Below are 19902 nucleotides of genomic sequence, written 5' to 3'. Positions count from 1 at the left end.
ACTAAGTAATCATTGCCAAACTGAGAGAAGATCTAGCTGGCATCGTTAAGGATGAATAGTACTCTTTTTGTTATCAATACTGTTGAAAATACACCCATTTATAATGTATAATTGTATGATTTCGATCTTAATTTTTTAAGACTTGTGATATTTTGCCATAAAATTAAGCCAAAATTTTTTTACAGAGGTAAAAATTTAGACATCATAACTTAAAATAATTACTTGAAAGGTGACAATCAGGCCACAAAAAGACATCAATTACTGGTACTGGACTAAATGCATAAGAGAAAATATGTCAAATAAAGAAGAAATTGTTGATTTTAAAACATTAAAACATCGCTTTAATCCGCCTAAGAGGAGAAAATCTTTACATAATGCCAACAGTAAAATTAATATAAACCAAGACTAGGGTTCCGAAAAGCTTTGAACCTTAAGTTACTATAGATTTATCAGAGGAATGTTCAACAAAACGAGCACTCATGAGCATTTGTCAAAATTCCCTATACCCTTTACAGAAATGTTCATGAGAGCTTGCAAGCATCTACTCTGTTCACAATTGAACTGTTTTCAGGTTTATGTGCAAATCCAAATAGATAATATCTGTACATATATTGAAATTCTGATACACAATGCCTTAGAAACTAAGACTACGATGTATTGCTTAGAGCATGACTTGATTTCAGATTCTTAAAAGTTACTGTTGTTATTGTATTCAGTTTCTTTTTTAAGAAAAATATTTTTTTTTCTATCTAGGTCACTATTTGATTGGAATTCAGAGCAATGCTGAACTGTTTGTTTGGTTCAAAGATAAAGATATATTAAAGACCATTCCTGGACTAGAGGGAGTAGTTGCGTTGGAGAGTTTAAGAACAGGTAAGAAATTGAAAATCCAAAAGGATAATTTTATACCTTGCATGGACTAAATGTGGTATTGAGGGTCCATGATTTGTGCAAGTTGATTTATAATAGCACCTTTTTTTTTTCAAACTCTTACCTCAATTGTTTCAAAACATACAGGCTTGTCTTTTCAATATTGATTTAAATACAAAATTAAGAACAAGACTTGACAAAAAGATTGTTTTAATGAGCATAAATTATTGTGGAATCATTTACATGTATCTGAACAGGTATTGCTTACAGATCAACCATTTACAGCATTTATTTTCTCTTCTTGATTGTTTATCACAATTGGAAACACGCCAAGTTCTCAATCCCACTGAAATATAAAGTACTATCAAAACACAAGTGCTGTCCACTGCCCATCTTTTTATGCTCCTGAGATCAAAGATTGAGGGTGGTGGGATATTGTTTTAGCCCTGTCTGCCCTTTAACCTTCCTTATTAGTTTTGAAGGAAAGATGTTTGAAATTTTATTTTTTGGGGTCAACGTTGATACATTAAAAGGCATGTAAGGAATGTTTCTGCTAGGTATATGGGAAACTGCTCAACCAAATATGCAAAAGGGCTACTGAATACCCACTTTGTTATTGAAAAAGTAGGATTGAAAGTATATGTTAAAGATGCAATGATGGATTAGCTCCTCTTGTGAGCATGCAGTTGTGTTTATGAAACACACCATGTTTTATATATTTTTGGTATGTCATGTATATAGTAAAGCAAGTATGTTTCTTGTATCATGGTTTGACATTGTCGATCATGTGAGTGAAGTGACCAATAGGATTCCTGATCCCAAATCATCTGCCAACAATGTATATTTAAATATACCATTGTCAAGGTTTTAGTTCACACACCTGATAATCATTCATTCATGGTGGTCTAACTCAGATGATAAATATTAATCACCTGTATGATTCCAGAAAAACTGAGCCTCCATGGATCCAATGATTGTCGGAACATCCTGCTCACTGTCGGCACGGACCAGATCTATGTGTGGGTCATGCAGACAGGGCAGTCTTTTCTTCATTCCAATGTTCCCGAGGTCAAAGGTCATTGGAACCGAATCAACGTGCCACAGGACATTCAGATGCCCCCCGCTGCAGAGTGCAGAGAGCTTTGTGTTGAAGCTGTGTTCTTCTCACACCAGGTAACTTAAAGTCTGGTGATAGGAATGTTTGTTATGTAAAAGCTTAAATGATGAAAGAGATTTCAAAATAGATACCTTAATTTATTTTCATTTTCTTTGATTTATTTTCATATTCTTAATTTTATGTTGAAGATTTGATGTCAGTAGAGAATGAAACTTGATATGCAATTATGATATCAGAGTATTTCAGTATAATTATGATCATTTTTGACAAATGTATAGTTCATTTAATTTTCTTTTCATACATTTATCATTCATACATGAAGTTAACAGGTTAGATTTTTTAATTGGGTCCTGTTCTCCAGGCTTTTTATATAAGTTGACTGTCTGTCCATTCAACATCACTTGCTTGGAGCAGATTATCTATTTCCTTGACCAATCTGGCTCATACTTCACCTGCAGAGTGCTTCTGGGTAAAGGTTATGCAGTGACCATGAACCAAGTTTTCTAGTAGTAAGGTTAAGGTCACAGCAGTATTATGTAAAAAAAATCCTTTCCCAGATCATGCATGTATATCCCATCCCCTTGGCCTGGTTTGGCTCATACTTCATCCACTGATGTCTTTTCCAATGGAGATGCAGTGATCTTGAACAAAGTTGCTAAGGCAGAAATCATTGTCTGGACCATATGTTTTCTCTTCTTTGCGTAATCTAGCTCATTATTCACAGACTGAGTGCAAAAGGATAAATGGTTGAACTTTACAGCAACCTTGAACTATATTTTTATATCAAATGTGAAGGTCCCAGCAGATCTCTTTGATATCCTGTTTTGGACCATAACTTCTCTTTACTTCTCTTTGCCCAAATCTTGCTCAGATTTAACCAAAAGACTGACTGGGATTTACAATTACACTGAATTAAACTCAATGTCAAATGCAAAATTTTAAGTCAGAGATTTCAAAGGTCAAAGCAAAGTCCTCAGTCTGTAATGTTTTCCATCCTAATGTCCTTAATCAAGCGGGGCCGTTTGACATGGTAACCCTCTCATTTATGTCTAGTTCATCTTGATTTATGAGCCATAATTTTAGTACGTGTACTAACTACAAATATTTTTATTCCTGTGCTTACATATCTACAGGGAATTTATTAGTGCGTGTACATAGTACAAAGAATTCGAATCTTTTGTCTTAAAGTCCATAATTTGTACCCCCTAAACAAAGAAGCAAGTTTATTTTGAAAAATAATACTTACGATAACTTATTTAGCAGTTAACTAAACAACTATAAAATGATTAAGTGCACATGTTTAATTCATAATAACGCAATTTTTCCTTTTTTACCTCAAATGAGTTGTTTGAATTTAAACAAATTCAACAAAGATTTAAAAAAATATTTAAAACACGATTCATTAGAATCATACACCTACTTCAACATCCTTGAAATAACAAACTCAATTTAGTATTGCGCAAACATAATTCGATCTTGACAATTTGATGATCATCTTGAAATGAAGGAAGAAAATTTGCATTTAACCATAAAATGAGTCTTGGTCTTGAAAATTGAAAAAAAGATAGACATTAACATGTTTTATCACGTTCTAAAAAAATTGGTATGACTCGCTCTATAAAAAAAATATAATCTGAACATCCGATTTTATCAGCATTTTGTATTATTCAATTAGCATATACATATTTTGATGTCTTAATATCAACTACATTTGAAGTCAATTTTTTTAAGGTTTTAGCAATACTGAATGCAAATGATTACATATCTCTAATAAATGTAACGAAAGTGATATTTGTAAAAAATAATTGTGGGTTTTTCAAATGGACTTGAAGTGTTTTTATGCCTCGACTTATTCCCCACGTTCTTTGTCATGCATGACATATGCTGAAATTGTCAATTCTACAGTGTACATACCGTATTATTAATAATATGTGCCCCGGGTGCTTAAAAATATGCAAAAAGGGGTAGTTATATGTATTTGGTATTTATATGAAATTCTTTTCTGATATATGTTTTAACTTCAAGAAATGTTTGGGAAAAAACTGTTTCCTTAAAAGTATAATCCTCTCAAGCCATTAAATTTATTGAGTTAGTTGTCATAAAGCACTCTTTAAAGGACATATTGATGTCATGTTTCTGCTATTTCTTACTAATATATTAAGCACTTGATAACTAATTTTGTAAACATGAATTCTCTCTGATATAAGTTTGTGCTAAATAATTATTGTTTGTGAACTACATTTGTTTATGTTATATATGGAAATAAGTAATGGGTGTGAATTACATTTTATTTCATCCACTCCTAATCAAGTACAATGTAATTTGTCAGAAAAACCAAATATGGTAATTAAACTCTTATACCAGTTGTCACTACACTGTGTCATGGTCGAAGACCAGTGAAATATGCTCAATATTTAGAGAATACAGTATTATGCAAATCAAAGTTTTTCTGTTATGATTAGAATTTAAGTAAACAAAATTGAAGTATCTTATAAAAGATTGAAGTGTTATATATATATTATTTTGATTGTCAGAAAAAAATGAAAATTATAGTGTCATAATAAAAAAAAATTCATACGGAAGAAAAAAAATGAAAATTCAAACAAAAATGTTTATAAATGTGCAATGTGAAATTTAATGTAGCTTACAGATCAAAGTTATAATAAAAGAGAGGTTAAGATTTGAACGTGTACATGTATGAGTAAGTTGTATAAAATGTGTACCAGGTAGAATAAAAAGTACATGGAGGTGAAAACTTGTAGCATTTTTAAATGAAAATATAGATTTTGTGTATACATTGTGTACCAAACGTTGTTTTATGTAAATAAGACGATAAATTGAGGATGACTATGCTTTTAGTTTCATCAAATTCGGTGAATTATTTCATAGACAGTGAGAGGAAACCAAACATGTTGAAATATTAAATCTAATTATTTTTCTCGTCCACTTACACGTAAAGTTTATTTAACATTACCCAAAGTTTGGTACATACTTGTAGCTCCACACGTACCCGTAGATGTTCATGTTTAAATGCTTAACCTCTCTAATGATTGAAATAGTTGCTAGTGGAAACAGCATCATTTCTAACAGTATTTTGAATTTTCTATATAGTATAAACATTTTGAATTGAAGGTAAGTTTGTTTGTGAAGGAGTGGACCAGCACAGTCCAAATGTATTCTATCCTTTCCCAAAAAAAGTCAAAGAATATGACCCAATCAACTTATGTATATGTATACCGTAATTGAATTGTCCTTTAATTCTAGGATGTCATTTTGTATATACCATACCATCATTCCATCCTCATTCATAAGATTATTTGGACAAAGGAGTGAATTTAAATCACAGGCAATTAATCAGAAAAGTTCACAGTTCTTTTCATAAAAGATTTCTTTCACTTTTGAAAAACTTACTTCACTTGTTTTAACAATTCACAATTAAAAAGTTGATAAAGACTGATGTCAAAATGAAAAATTAGCTACAATTTTTTTTTTCAGGAATGGCCAGTTTTAGTTATTACAAATGTTGAAAATTTCTATAAAATTTAAAACTAGGTTTAATTTTTGTTTAGCTTACCTGGCTGACCTGAAGATTTACATGAGCTTACATATTTATACTTGTGTTAATCTTTGATACAAGAAATCAGTCAACAAAGTTGCATTATATCATAAAAAAGGATTTAAAATCATTTTAAAATTTTTGAATGGTATGTGTTAGGTGAAAATTTAGAGTTTTCTCAAAGTTCTTAAGATTTCAAAGTCATCACAAGTATGTTCCCACAAACAAGTTTGTTGTGAGAATGTTTTGACTGAGAATAGCATATCTGCATGCACACAAAATTCAAAATGAATTCTGAATGGTCTTTTAGTCATTAAACCTTTCATTTAATTCACTTTACCTTTTTTCTTTCAGCATTTAATTTTAATGGTCATGTCACAGTTTGCATATAAACAAATATACACATATAATTTTCTAATTTCGTATGATCATGAAGCAAATATTCATTTTATCATCAAAGTATTTTAAAAATTGAACAGATAGAGAAGAATAAGTTGCTGGGAACAAAAACATTACTCTAAACTAACTTTTATCTACAGCAATTTTTTACGAGATATACTGGAGAAAAACTGATTCTTGACAATTTATCGTAATCAATTAAAATTAAGGTGCAGATAATCTGATAAAAATAAAAGACGTGTAACAACATGAAATGTAATAACACTGCAAAATGTAATTAACTCCCATTATTACATTTAACATAATGACATTTTGTGTTGAGATCAACACACAATGTAATAAATTAAATGCAAAATGAAATAAGGGTTGTTTTTTAAAAGACTATGTGTTATTGCATTTGCGTAATGAAAAAAAACGTCTTGACATTTTACTGTTTCTTCATTCCAGATTATGAAGTTATTTGTTGCAATTATGTATGCATATGGAAATATTTAACTTTGAGATTGAAGTAATCATGATGAATTAATATTGTTAAACTTAATGTTATCAATAAATCTGATTGAAAGTCATCATTATTTGATAATGACTACTGTTGCAAAGATTGACAAGCTACTTTGATAACATAACAATGAAAAGCGTGATATAAGACATTAATATTATGCTATAATATGAGTTCATACTGATATGTTAATACGTTTTGCCTTATTATATTTTGCATCAATATTCATGTAAAATGTAATACATGTATTGCAAAATTTTAATTAAAATAGGGATTTATTACATTTTGCATTGTTATTACATTTCACATTGTTACACAGGTCTTTTATTTTTATTAGATTATCTTTGTTACAGACCTGGAACATTTGATGACTGGTTTACAATGAAAAATATTCACATTGACAATTTTTCTCGCAAACCTTATGAAAATTTCTTGCACACAAATAAAAGTTGTTTAACAGTATATCATGACTGCTTTATTTGTAAAATCATTGTCTTAAAATTGAAACTATGTCAATATCGTATGGTTTCTGATGATGTTTCAGTTCATTGAACTTTTCTTATTTGCTGAATATTTATCATTTGACTCGATCCAACAAATAAGAAAGCGAAACTTTGGCGTTTTTGATATCTCTGGCCATATTGGCATCTGATATATATCAGGGCATAAAAGTCAAATACACTTATACATCATTTATACATCATTTGGATCTTAGGGATTAAATTTGTAGCTTAAAATGTTTTATGTACAGATAAGATGTTAACACACCCACACACTACTGTTTATAGCTTTTTTTGCAATATGGAATCAGCAGGCATGTTCATGAAGCTATCCAAGGACCAAGAAACACATTAAATGACCTACCGGTAGCTAGGACACTTCTTTAGTCTAAGTGCTTAAATATTCTAACTTAAGAATGTTACTAAGAATTGGTTTGATCCTAGGACAGCTTCTGACATATCTAACGTCAATTTTTGGTAAGCATTTCCCCATTATCTCTTTTTTGAGGGCCCAGATACAATAGATTCATTCTTTATATTGGTGTTTTAAACACTGCAACACAACACTGTTACTGTCACTTGAATATAGAAGGTTGCCAAATTATTTTATTTATTCTATTTAAATGTTGTTTTAATTTAGGAGAGAGAAAGAGAGAGAGAGAGAGAGAGAGAGAGAGAGAGAGAGAGAGAGAGAGAGAGAGAGAGAGAGAGAGAGAGAGAGGCTATACTTTTAGATGCCAGATTTAGCAACTAGGGTCATCATTTTCCATCTTTAATGGTTTCTTTTATATCATACCCATAATTATAAAAAACGATTCTTTTGTGTCAAAAATAATTGAATCTCTTCCCCCCCCCCCCCCACTACTGTGTTTAATAATTTAATTCATATTATCTAGATACTTTGATATATTTCAGTATTTTGAAAATAGAATCCTTTCCTTTTCCAATATTCTATAGGTAAAAAAAATGTTTGATATCAATTTCTAAAATACATATATTCCTTTTGACTCATCTTCCTTGGTATTGAATTTGAAGGACCCATTGTAATTAATGGGACTATATTTAAAGAATCTGAATGTAATCAACGTAATCTCATCAACTGCATGTACAAGTCAGTTTTAAAAAGCACATGTTTATGTATTTTAATTGATACTTTAAAATTACATTTCATGAATTATCATCATTATGATTTGAACACTTATGTGTTTTTCACATACAACACTTACTTGAGGCCTCTTTGGATGGACCTAAATTTTTCTTAAAAATTTGTCTTAGGGACTTTCTTAGAAGAATCTTGAAAATATTTTGTAAACATTCTTGCAGGTGTGTTGACTTTTAAGTTGGTTGCTTGGCAACCAATGTTTGATCTAAATGTTGGATTCTGTTTGTTGGAGATTGATTCCCATGTTCAACTGTATGTGTTAATTATTATCATTCTTGGTAACTAATATTATCCTATCCCTTTGATTTCTTTTCAGATGTATACCAATATATTTCACCCATTTTCAAAATTTTTCTAAATTAAACAGTTGAAGCAACAGTTTGCTGCTCATTTGCTGGCTAAGGTGTATCATTAATTAAGGAATAAGGAACCATTCTTTGAGTATTATGAGGTGATAATTTTAGTCGGAACATATTCAAATCCAATAAAGCTTAAAATTGGAGGAGTAGATTTGATCATGCCTCCTCAAAATTATCACCTCATAATAGCAATTGACCAATTGTACGATTAAATATTTGAATATAAATAAGCAAACACTGTTTGCGCCCCAACAATATGTCATTTGAATTTATTGGATTTATTGTAATTTTATCACAGGCAAGACACTGAAAAATGCAAATATTAATTGGTATTTACAAAAACTGTTGCAAGTCACATGTTGTTTTGAAAACTTTAACATGCATTATGAACTAGCTGTCATATTTCGTATTTAAGAAATGAGGAATATTTTTTAGATGAGCTTTTTCTAGTTATTTATTAATTATAACATTTCACAGGTAATAGAATCTTTATTAACTTTGGGGACTTGGGCCACAAATCTTTATTTTGTACACATTTAAATTAAACCTTCTAGTAGTGTACTATTTAGTAGTTTATCTTATTGACATTTCCCTAGATAGGATTTATTGATGTACCATATGGAAAGAGATTTATTTAACCATAGTACTGGTAATTTGATCAAAAATTGCCAAAAGAAGCCATGCTGTCCATCTGTCTGTCTTTCATTCCGTCTGTAAACTTTCAACATCTTCTCCAGAACCACTGGGCCAATTTCAACCAAACTTGGCACAAAGCATTCTTAGGCAAAGGGGATTCAAAGTTGTGAAAATTAAGAACCATGCCCTTTTTCAAAGGGAGATAAATAGGAATTATTGAAAAATTTTGAGAAATTTTCAGAACTTGTCTTCTCAAGACCCATTTGGCCAGAAAACCTGAAACTTGTGTGAAAGCATACTCAGGAAGTTTAAATTCAACGTTGTAAAATTCATGACCCCCAGGGTTGGATTGGGCCACAATGGGGGGGGGGGGTGTTGAAATTTTACATAGGAATGTACAGAGTAAATCTTTAGAAATTTTCTTCTCAGAAACTAATCAGCCAGGAAAGCTGAAACTTGTATGGAAGCATCCTCAGGTAGGGTAGATTCTGATTTGTGAAAATCATGATTCCCGTGGGTAGGATGGGGCCACAACTTGGGGGGGGGGGGGGCAAAAATTTACTTAGGAATATATAGAGGAAAGAAAATCTTTAAAAAATCTTCAGATCTAAAGAGCCATTTGCTTAGAAAAGCTGTAACTTTAGTGAATGCGACCTCAGATAGGATTGATTCAAATTCGTTGAATCAAATAATCTTAAGGAGTAGAGTGAGGCCATATTGGGAATCCAATATTATAAAGGAAAGCATTTTAATTATTCACAAAAACTGAAATGTTATGATTTATGGTTTAAATTATGTGCAAGCATTTTGACATATTGCTGATTCTTTAAATTTGTTTAGACTTGGCCCCCACAAGGGACTCAGAGTTTGATGTAGGTTTATATCCTATATATAAACAATTATATAGAATCTTTTTTTTAAAAACTGCAATGCTCAACATGTGATATGACTATAAAATCATCCTGTTAGAAAAGGGACTTGATTATAAACATCAGAATATCCAGGGGGGGGGGAATGAATTTTTATTTATCCAGGATCTACATGTATTTTACTACATTGTCCAGATAGTTTGTATTATGACTCCATTAAGCGGATTTTATCATACATATTGTTTCTCAGGTGAGCAATGTGGCCCATGGGCCTCTTGTTTTTCATGTTTGAAGAATGCGTACCCCATCATTAATAAGGTTGAAATATTATTTTAGTTGTACGTGTATATGGTTGAAAACATGAAAAAAAATTGAATGATAGTAAAATAAATAAAATAATAGAATTAAATAAAACCCTGCACACAAATCAAAAGTAAAGAGATTTAAATGCTGATATTTGATACATGTACTAATATCATTTTGAGAATAAATATGATTTGGATCAGTTGTTTAAAAAAATAATAAAAGAATTATTGTAGTTGCCATGACAAATCAACTTTATCTGTAAGTTATTCCACTATTTAACAGGTTTTTACTCATAAGAATTTTTTTGTTTATTACCATTTTCTTCCTTTTTACGATGGGAATCAATCAAATTTCAATCAGATGTACTGGTACATATGGTTAGATCTTAAAATTAATCAAAATTCAACAATTTTTCTACTGTAAATTTTGCATTTCTTTTTCAGGTATATATCTGTTTATTGGTACCGGTTCCATTTCTTTAATGTTTACAGCGTGATTTTTGAAAATTTTGGGTGTTTGTCGCATCTCATTTTGTTCTAAATATTGTTTTTTAACACAATTCTATCAATTTAGAATGAAATGGAAATCAAATGATTAGAATTCACCGATTCTATATGATTATGTAACTGGTTTTTGGTGTTTTGTCTTCAGAGCCTAGGACTTTGCTGCCAGTGTTCCTTCATGTACAATAATGACGTTGATGTATGCATCGTCACGCTGTTATTACGTTTCACGAGGGCAGACGCAAATCTTGATGGGTAAGTTATCATGCATGTAGAAGCACAACTTCATGAGTTTTACAGTTACATGATAAAAAAGTATGTAAATTTAGATTTGCATAAATATGAAGTCAAAAAAAAAATATGATTTTAAAAAATTCTTTTCTAACTTCTTTATTTTTTGTTCAAGATCCCCTTCATTCCATGTTGAATGGAATATCATCAAGTATCCATTCCAGCACATCAACACACGATTTCAACCTGTGTCTTCTCGGGGCGCCATAGTAGCTAAATACATCCAGAGTGGCCAGATTGTCGCAGTTGCCATGAACCAGAACAGACCAGCTTTAACCTGTCTGCTTTTTGTCTCACCCCTAACAGACACAGTGATGGTCTCTAGTCTAAAAGGTTGTGGGGTCAAGGACAAAAGGTCACTTAGGGGAAGGTACGGAATATTGTTTGGTGTGTGCTTTTGCTATATGTCTGAAAATTAAAGGGAATTAGACATGATTTGATCTCCAATTTTTCAAAATTTATTTTTTCATTTTAAAAGTCTAGAATGGTCAGTATGGATGTTTTTAATGTTTTGTCAAAATTTGAAAGTCAAATATCGAGATACAAGCGAGTTACTGACTCTGAGATAAACAAAGCCCGGATCCTTTTATTGTTTACATATGTGTTCTATTGGTATAAGTTTAAATCTGATATTGCTTTTTGTTGTTGATGTTTTTTATGAACATATTAAATCAGTTATTTTTGTTTGTCACAAATTATTTTATCAAAGTAAAGGTAATTTCTGTACCATGCATTATTTGTAAACAAAATTTAGACTCAAGCTTTGTTTACATAACAACAACTTCTTTTCTCCGTATCTCACTTGTAACATGACTTCTGGTGAATCATACAAAATACACAAGTAAAGCATTATATACAAAAAAATAAAAATAAAATTTCCATCTCAAATTGTGTCTAGGTCCCTTTAAACGAAGTCAATATTGTATCTGTGATACAGATGTTATTTAAGAAATGAACTCAATGTCTACCCAAGTTATACTCGTATAACCTGGGTTGGGGCAATTTACGCTTTATAATCCGCGAAGCGGATTATAAAAAAGCGTAAATTGCTCCAACCCAGGTTATACGAGTATAACTTGGGTAGATATTGAGTTCATTCCTTATAATTTAATTTTCTGGAATTTGCTGTACAAATTGAGTCCGTTTTACTTTTAGAAATGATATAAATCTGTTCAAAATTCAAACGTAACGTCAAGTGAATTAGTACGTTGGTGCATTGTGACGTGTCTTGTGACGTGCAAACCAGGTTATACAAATTTAACTAAATTTTTCTATCCAATCAAATGCCGCGTTACAACCAGAATTAAATTATAAAGGTTTAACAACAAGATGTTAAATGATACAAATGTAAATTAATTAAATTATGCTAGGCACACTTTGGGCAATGAATATGGATGAAATTATATGTGCAGCTTATTTAAAATGATTTTAAAGTTCAAAATATTAGGTAATAAAAAGCATTTGAAAATTCATATCCTGTAACACAGATGATTTAAAATGAAAAAGCCATTTAAGAATTCAAAATTCAAAATATCAGGTGATATAAAACATTTAAAAATTCATTTCCTGTAATGCAGACTGAGTGGATTGGTTGTTTTGTTTTCTCCAGGATTTACTGGGTGGCTGACATGGCCTGGACAGCAGATGACCTGTTCCTGGTGTGCATCATGAAGAGTGGGTCTGTGTGTATTGTTAGTCGACTGGGAGAACCCTTGATTCTTAACATTCACGGACAGGGCTTGAATCTAGGACCTTCCTACTACCTACCGCTGCATCCGTTACAGATTATAAGGTACAATGTACTGGTAGATAGATGGAAAGAACTTCCACTATAAATTATATGATATGTACAAATATCTGCACTTAATTTAAATACCATGATAATTTAAGTTTCAACCATTGATTCAAAATTTAAAAGTTATCAAATGATTTGTTTAAATCTATAAAGATAATCATATGAAATTTCATTAATGACCAATAAAAACAATTGGTCAAACAAGGAGAGATAACCGTAATTTTAGTTCAATTAGATAATGAAATGCTTTCAATTAAACAATGAAATGCTTTCAATTAAACAATGAAATGCTTTCAATTAAACAATGAAATGCTTTCAATTAAACAATGAAATGCTTTCAATTAAACAATGAAATGCTTTCAATTAAACAATGAAATGCTTTCAATTAAATAATGAAATGCTTTCAATTAAACAATGAAATGCTTTTGTGATTTGGGATGAAGGTAGCTCTAAGCTTTGTAGAAAAAATACAACCTATGCAAGCAGGTTATACAACTTTTTTCTGCAATGATCACTATCTTCATAGCTAGTATGGAAAAGTCTATGAACCTTGTTATGAAAAAAGGGCTTGATTTAAAGTATTTGATAAATTGAGCCTTGTATTTAAATTATTTTAATTTGTGATTAATTCTACTTTGCATTGCATTAATCCTCTATATTGGATACTTAGGCAGATATACTGAAATGTGTGTATATGTATATAAAATGTAACATAGGTAGGAATCTTGAGTTAGCTTGCATATTTTTTTACTGAGAATTATTTCAAGGTACCTTAAAATGACCTATATCTCATACAAATGAACATTATATCACTAATGGTAAATTGATTCTACACTGTACTCAAGTTACCAGATTGACAAAATTTGTATGTATCATTTATAAGAAAAATACTTTTTTTTCAATATTTGTGGAGAATTGTTCCATTTACATGTATTTAATATTCAGTGTATGCAGTGTTCTAGTGAGAAAAAAATGCATATATCTAAAGAGTGGTACATTACTGAACATACCCCAACAATATCCATCCATGCTTTCGAGTTTACATGTTATATTAAGCAATTACATGTATTTTTTGGGGGGAGGGGGGGGGAGACTATATCTTTGACATTTTGCAAGCATTTTTCAAGTAAATTCAAAGATTCTATTTTTGTTATTCTGCTTCAATTTCTGATTCCTGCTCTAATTCTGGCAGCACGGGAGAAGAAGGGAAGGTGTTTTCTGTGGACGGTCGACCGGTGTCACCGAGCTCCACCACCTCCGAGGCCGATAAGATGGGCCAAAAGTTCTCTGTCACCACACACCCTGGATTACCCATAATCCTCTTCTCCGATGGATTCATGGTGACAGTGATCCAGATAAACGCTGATGTCACCTGTGTGTCCCTGATGAGGGAGCTGATTTTGTTGTCTTCCAAACACATGCAGAGAATTATGGAACAGGAGGACTTGGACCACTCCATTGTGACAGCCTATCATCTCCCAGCTCACTCAGGTCAGTCGTTGTTCCCAATGGTTCAAAATTATTTGAAAACAGATATATCATATCAAACTTAGGTTTGTGTTGCTGTTCATAATTGTTCAATATCATTTAAAATCAGATAAACCGTACTTGAAGATTATTTAAAATTTCAAACCAACTTAAGCTGCTTTTAGTATGGTATGTTGGTTAGAGTGCCACGTAGGAAGACTTCATTTAATCATTTTGCTAACCTGAAAAAAATGAATCAAAATCCTTTGTAATCGATAAAGATACTTTTATTTAGGAAAACTTATGATTGTGTTACAGGTGGAAAGCAAGGAAGGATACCTTTGTCCAAGAAGAGACACTTTCAGTTTGAGGAGCCAGACAGCACCTTGAATGGTACCCTGGATAGTGAGGATATCAGTTTCCTGGAGCAAGAACATCGGGGCTTTGACGCCCTCAGCCATGGCAAGATCCTTTTTGCTGAGTGTGATGATGATGTGATTGATTTAGATAACACTGCTGGATTGACAAACCTGGAAGCTATTTGTAGACATTTTGAGGTGGCGGAAAACTCTCTGTTCACCTGCTGGAAGTTAGCTGTTTCCTACACTGATCCGTGGAACACAGAGACTGATACTACAACCAAATATGTCACCCACAATTTTGTGAAACTTTTTTCCATTGTTCTTGATTTTCCGAACATGGAAGAGATTTTAACACAGAGGCATCTTAAGCCGTCAGCAGCTCAAAATCCGAGGCTGTTCTTCATTGTCAACACATTCAAGAAAATCATGGAACTTCTACGTTTTGATATTATCAATCAACATCTCATGCCCCGAGCTTTGAAGTTAGTCCATGATACATTAGAACTTGTGCTAAATAACAGAGAATTGTATGCCTCAGATCCAAGGATCAAAACTCTTTCAGGTTGCTATGCCTTACTCAAATTTGCCGAATCCATTTTGAATCGAGTTTACGTATGGGTGCCTAAGTCCTCAGCGGCTTACACAGGCTTACCTTTAGAGGTCAGGGGTCAACAGAGACATGCTTATGAGCCAGCTATATTGATGAAGGCTCATCTGTCACCAAGATCTGTTGCTAGGGAGATAATATACACGGACCCTAGAACTCTGGGTCTGGATCAACAGTCCCAGCTTCCTGGAAAGAGGTAGATATCATTTTCAATACTGGTTACAAGTGCTTCAGATACTGAATTCCTGGTTGCATGCCATGTACAATGTAGAGAAGAAAGAACTGTAAACGCTAACGCCTGTTTCCCGCCTTCATTTTACATCCAAATATTTCAGAATTTCTGACAGATATTAAAAAACAAAGTTATCTACTAAAAAGTATAATCAAATCCTAACTAATTTATAACAAAATAAAATTTGCAGTCAAATTATTAATTTTAAAACAAAAGTTATGCTTACAGGGGGTCCAAAAAAAATTTCATTGAAATCAGTCTCTCTGAGTGAGATAAATATTATCTAGCAACAGATATGTGCTTAAAAGCTTAATAATCACATGTTTACGTTAGATATTAAGTAAGGGACTATGCGCGGTTTTATGCATTTTTTGCCCCCAAAATTGAAGTTTTATAAAGTGCTTTAAAAATAAGGGCGAAGATAGTTAGAATCATATTAGAAATAAGGGTGCAAAAGGTTATCACCACAGTGACGTCATAGTGTAGGAATGACGTCATGAAGATTGCCTAATTTTGATAAATGGATGTTTTGAGGCAAAATATGGGTGTTTTCCAATGATTTTTCGACTGGGAAACATTGAGCGCAGGCTTGCTCAAGTACCATTTTATAGTATAATGTGTATAATTATCTGAAGAAAAACATATGTTAAAATCTTACTTGAGCAGACCTGTGCTCTTTACTTCCGAATGCAAAATATAAAGCAAAAATGAGAATATTTTCATCCGTTTGCAAATTTGCGGGAATAAGGTCATAAAGTTGACGTCATAGATAAATAGCCAATGAGCAATGGTGGTTCAAATCAAGATTAACGTGATAGGCGTCCACTGTACAATGATTTATGAAAATTTGATTTTTATACGACACTATTTAAAAATTGGTTAAAATTTAGGGCAGATATTAGACCATACTGCACTGTCCTTTTCAGTTTAATTCATATTTGATAATTATTTTTTGAAACGTTACAAAGCAAAATGCTTTTTTGGAATGTATCTTGGTCTGTAGACAAATGTCACCCCCCCCCCCCCCCATGAAACAACAAACCTTTTGGTATAAATATGCTTAATAACAACATATAAAATCCCTCAAATGGAATTTTTGTTTTACACAGTTATCAAAAAATGACTTTTAGAGCCTCGGCTCGACAGTCTTATCATTGGCAGTCCTTTGGGTTCATATCATTCATGAATATTTAAGGAATAAGGAATCATTCTTTGAGTATAATGAGGTGATAATTTCGGTCGGGCGTGGTCAAGTCCAATAAAGCCTGAAGGGCTATATGATAGATTTGACCACGCCCTGACCGAAATTATCACCTCATAATATTCAAAGAATGATTCCTTATAACTTGTTTAAGTATAACTCGGTTATGCTTTAAGATACACCCATTTTGTGTCACTCATTTTTTATGAAGTTATTGGGTTATAGGGTACAAAGTTGATTCGTAATGTTATCACAGACAAAGACAGTTGAAAATGTAAATATTAAAGTTTAACTAACATAGTTTGGATGAAATTTACCTTTTTTATCAACATAAATATTGGGTTATTACTAGAGTTATTGCGCAAGATTAAAACAACCTTTTGCCATGGAATCATGTTCTTTTGACTCTCTATCTTTAATATTTAGTTAAACAACATGTAACAGAAATGCATATCAAATTCTACGTGAAATATCTTGTAATAATGATAACACACACATCAAGATACTAAGTACATGTACATGTAAAAAATTGTTCTGAAAAAGCATTTCCACATATTCCAAGTAATATTTAAAAATAGTGATATGGCAAATAGAAAAATAGAATATTTTTGTGACTAAAATAAGAGTGTCTTAAAAAATCTCAAGTTTGGTAATAAATAGTAATTATCTTTAAACGATAAAAGATCCTCTGACTCATTTCCTTCATGAACAAATAGTGATAAATAGTGGGGGTTGATAATTACAAACCAAGTGTAATGTCTCTTTGGACAGGTTGTGTGGGGCCTGGAAGCTGCTGTACCAGGGTTTGATTCAGTTCCAGGCGGCTCTCCAGCACCGCGGTGGAGTCCAGAGAGAGGCAGAACAGCTGCGGAGTCTGATGTTTGCAGTAGAGCAAATTATTCATCAGATTGATGGCAGCACTCCCAGGAAAGCTGCAACCAAAGTACCACAAGGTGAATTCACTCAGCCCAAGGGTTACATATGACTGAAAGAACCAAGATTCCTTTTTACTGAAATGTAATTATGAAAAGATTGCCTAATGATTGGTATAAATTACAAGTAAGGGGATGCTTCTCTTTGTAAATATAGCAAACAAATACAATACTGTAGATTCCTAATTAAACGCTAGAAATTAAAACCTTGTAAAATCAGAAATAAATTTCGCAAATTTTAAAATCTTGCTTTTATTTTTCGGACAGATGAAAACTTAATAAAACTATGATAAAAATTAGATGTTCAAAATATTATATTTCCTGCGGTTCGATGCCAAACAGTTGAATTGTGGAATTAAGAACTCACTTAAAATAAGAAACCTACAGTATTTTGATATTGCAAAAGTTTGAAATATTTTGATGTGTAATATGATAAAATAGGAAAATCTACGGTAGTTGGCCTTATCCATTAAAAACAGATGTTGTTTACATTTTTAGCTCACCTGAGCTGAAAGCTCAAGTGAGCTTATTTGATCAAAATATATCCATTGTCTGTTGTTGGCGTTGGTGTTGGCTTTTTCATTCAAAACTTTTCACATTTTTGTCTTCTTCTCCAGAACCACGGGGCAGATTTCAACCAAAGTTGGCACAAAGCATCACTTGGTGAAGGGAATCCAAGTTTGTTAAATGAAGGGCCACATTCTCTTTAAAGGGAGATAATTTATAATTATTGAAAATTTGTTGGTATTTTTCAAAAATCTTCTCAAAAACTATTTGGCCAGAAAAGCTGTAACTTTTATGGAAGCATCTTTAGGTAGACTCAAATTAGAGTGGAAGCATCCTCAAATAGTGTAGATTTTAAGTTCGTTCAAATCATGGTCCCCAGGGGTAGGGTGGGGCCACAATGGGAGGATGAATTTTTACATTGGAGTATATAAATAGAATCTTTTAAAATCTTCTTCTTAAAAACTATTAGGCCAGATAAGCTCAAACTTGTGTGGAGGAATCATCAAAAAGTGTAGAGTCAAGTTTTTTTTTTTTTCTAAATCATGGTCCCCAGGTGTAAGGCAGGACCACAATGCAATGGGGAGAGGGGGGTGAGAACTGGATATAAATTGGCAGAGTTTTAAAAAATTTTGAGCAAGATTTACTGTACTTAGTTGTCAAGATATTTTGATTTTGATACTGTAATGCTAATTTGATCAGAGTTAAGGCTATTGTTGCTCAGGTGAGCTATGTGGCCCCTGGGCCTTTTGTTAATGATGTTGTTCACATTTTTAACAACGTGAAAAATAATTTACATTTGTACCTTGACATTTAATGTGATTCGCATTCTGGAAAGTGTGTTCAGTGTAACTGTTTATGGAATTTTCCATCATTTATGCAAAATCAGTTCAAGAAAGATGTACATGCAGTCACACCTGTTTTAAGAGGCCACTTGTGGGAGTATGACAAACTGGCAAGTTAAGACAGGTGGCCTCTTATTTTAGGTTTTTTAAAATCAATGAAGAGTTGTTTAATTTTAAACATAATTTCAACATACTTAAATTAAAAATTATAAGTCACATGAAGTCATTTTTATTTTACACAGATTTCTGTGAAAAGTATTATTATTTATTTAATTATTTTTTTGTGTTGTGGAGATAATACAGGAAAGTCTTAATGACTCGAACTTCGATCGCTCAAAGTTCTTGATTGCTCTAAAAAAGAGTCTTTGGCTCGGATTTTCCCTATATAACTAAGCAAATTTACTCTTAATACTCAAACTCTTGATCTCTCAAACCCTTAATCCCTCGATTCTTGCTATTCTGAGATTAATGGAAACAGCTGAGCATCTGGTTGGATGAGACTAGAGTTCAATATTGCTTGGATCCATACAATTTCTCAGAAATATTTAGATTACTGATATGTAATTTGATGGAATTAATTCTACTGTATATTGAAATATTACACAGCATGATTCATAGGGGGGGTTTCTCGAAATTCTTGTTGGAAAAGTTCTAAAATTCAATTTATAAAATATGTACGTTATTCAAATACAAATAAAAAACTACTTGCCATGCAAAATAACACTTAGATTCATTGCATTTTGCTGGAAGTTATCACAAACAGACATTATACACAGAGTTCTATATATTCATTTCTTGATGAAGGTTTCCTGAATTTATGACATATCAGTTGTAACCATATAATGTATACCCTGTATTTTTTGATGGTATTTGTTCTTTCTATCAGAATA

At 32.0% G+C, this 19902-nt stretch overlaps 1 protein-coding gene across 2 annotated transcripts in view; it reads left to right on the top strand.

Annotated features, from left to right (window-relative positions):
- Positions 1-19902, top strand: part of LOC128167287 (ciliogenesis and planar polarity effector 1-like) — a 44121-nt gene that overhangs the window by 3751 nt on the left and 20468 nt on the right. For both annotated transcript variants that reach the window (XM_052832907.1, XM_052832906.1), the window contains exons 4-11: positions 754-873; positions 1817-2043; positions 10925-11031; positions 11183-11437; positions 12677-12859; positions 14055-14353; positions 14648-15494; positions 17503-17684. In XM_052832907.1, coding sequence (XP_052688867.1) covers positions 754-873; positions 1817-2043; positions 10925-11031; positions 11183-11437; positions 12677-12859; positions 14055-14353; positions 14648-15494; positions 17503-17684 — 2220 coding nt within the window. The remainder of the gene's footprint in view (positions 1-753; positions 874-1816; positions 2044-10924; positions 11032-11182; positions 11438-12676; positions 12860-14054; positions 14354-14647; positions 15495-17502; positions 17685-19902) is intronic.

Source organism: Crassostrea angulata, chromosome 10, assembly GCF_025612915.1.
Source record: "Crassostrea angulata isolate pt1a10 chromosome 10, ASM2561291v2, whole genome shotgun sequence".
Taxonomy (NCBI): domain Eukaryota; kingdom Metazoa; phylum Mollusca; class Bivalvia; order Ostreida; family Ostreidae; genus Magallana; species Magallana angulata.
Note: the sequence above shows the minus strand (reverse complement) of the source record. Positions and strands in the feature narration are given on the sequence as shown.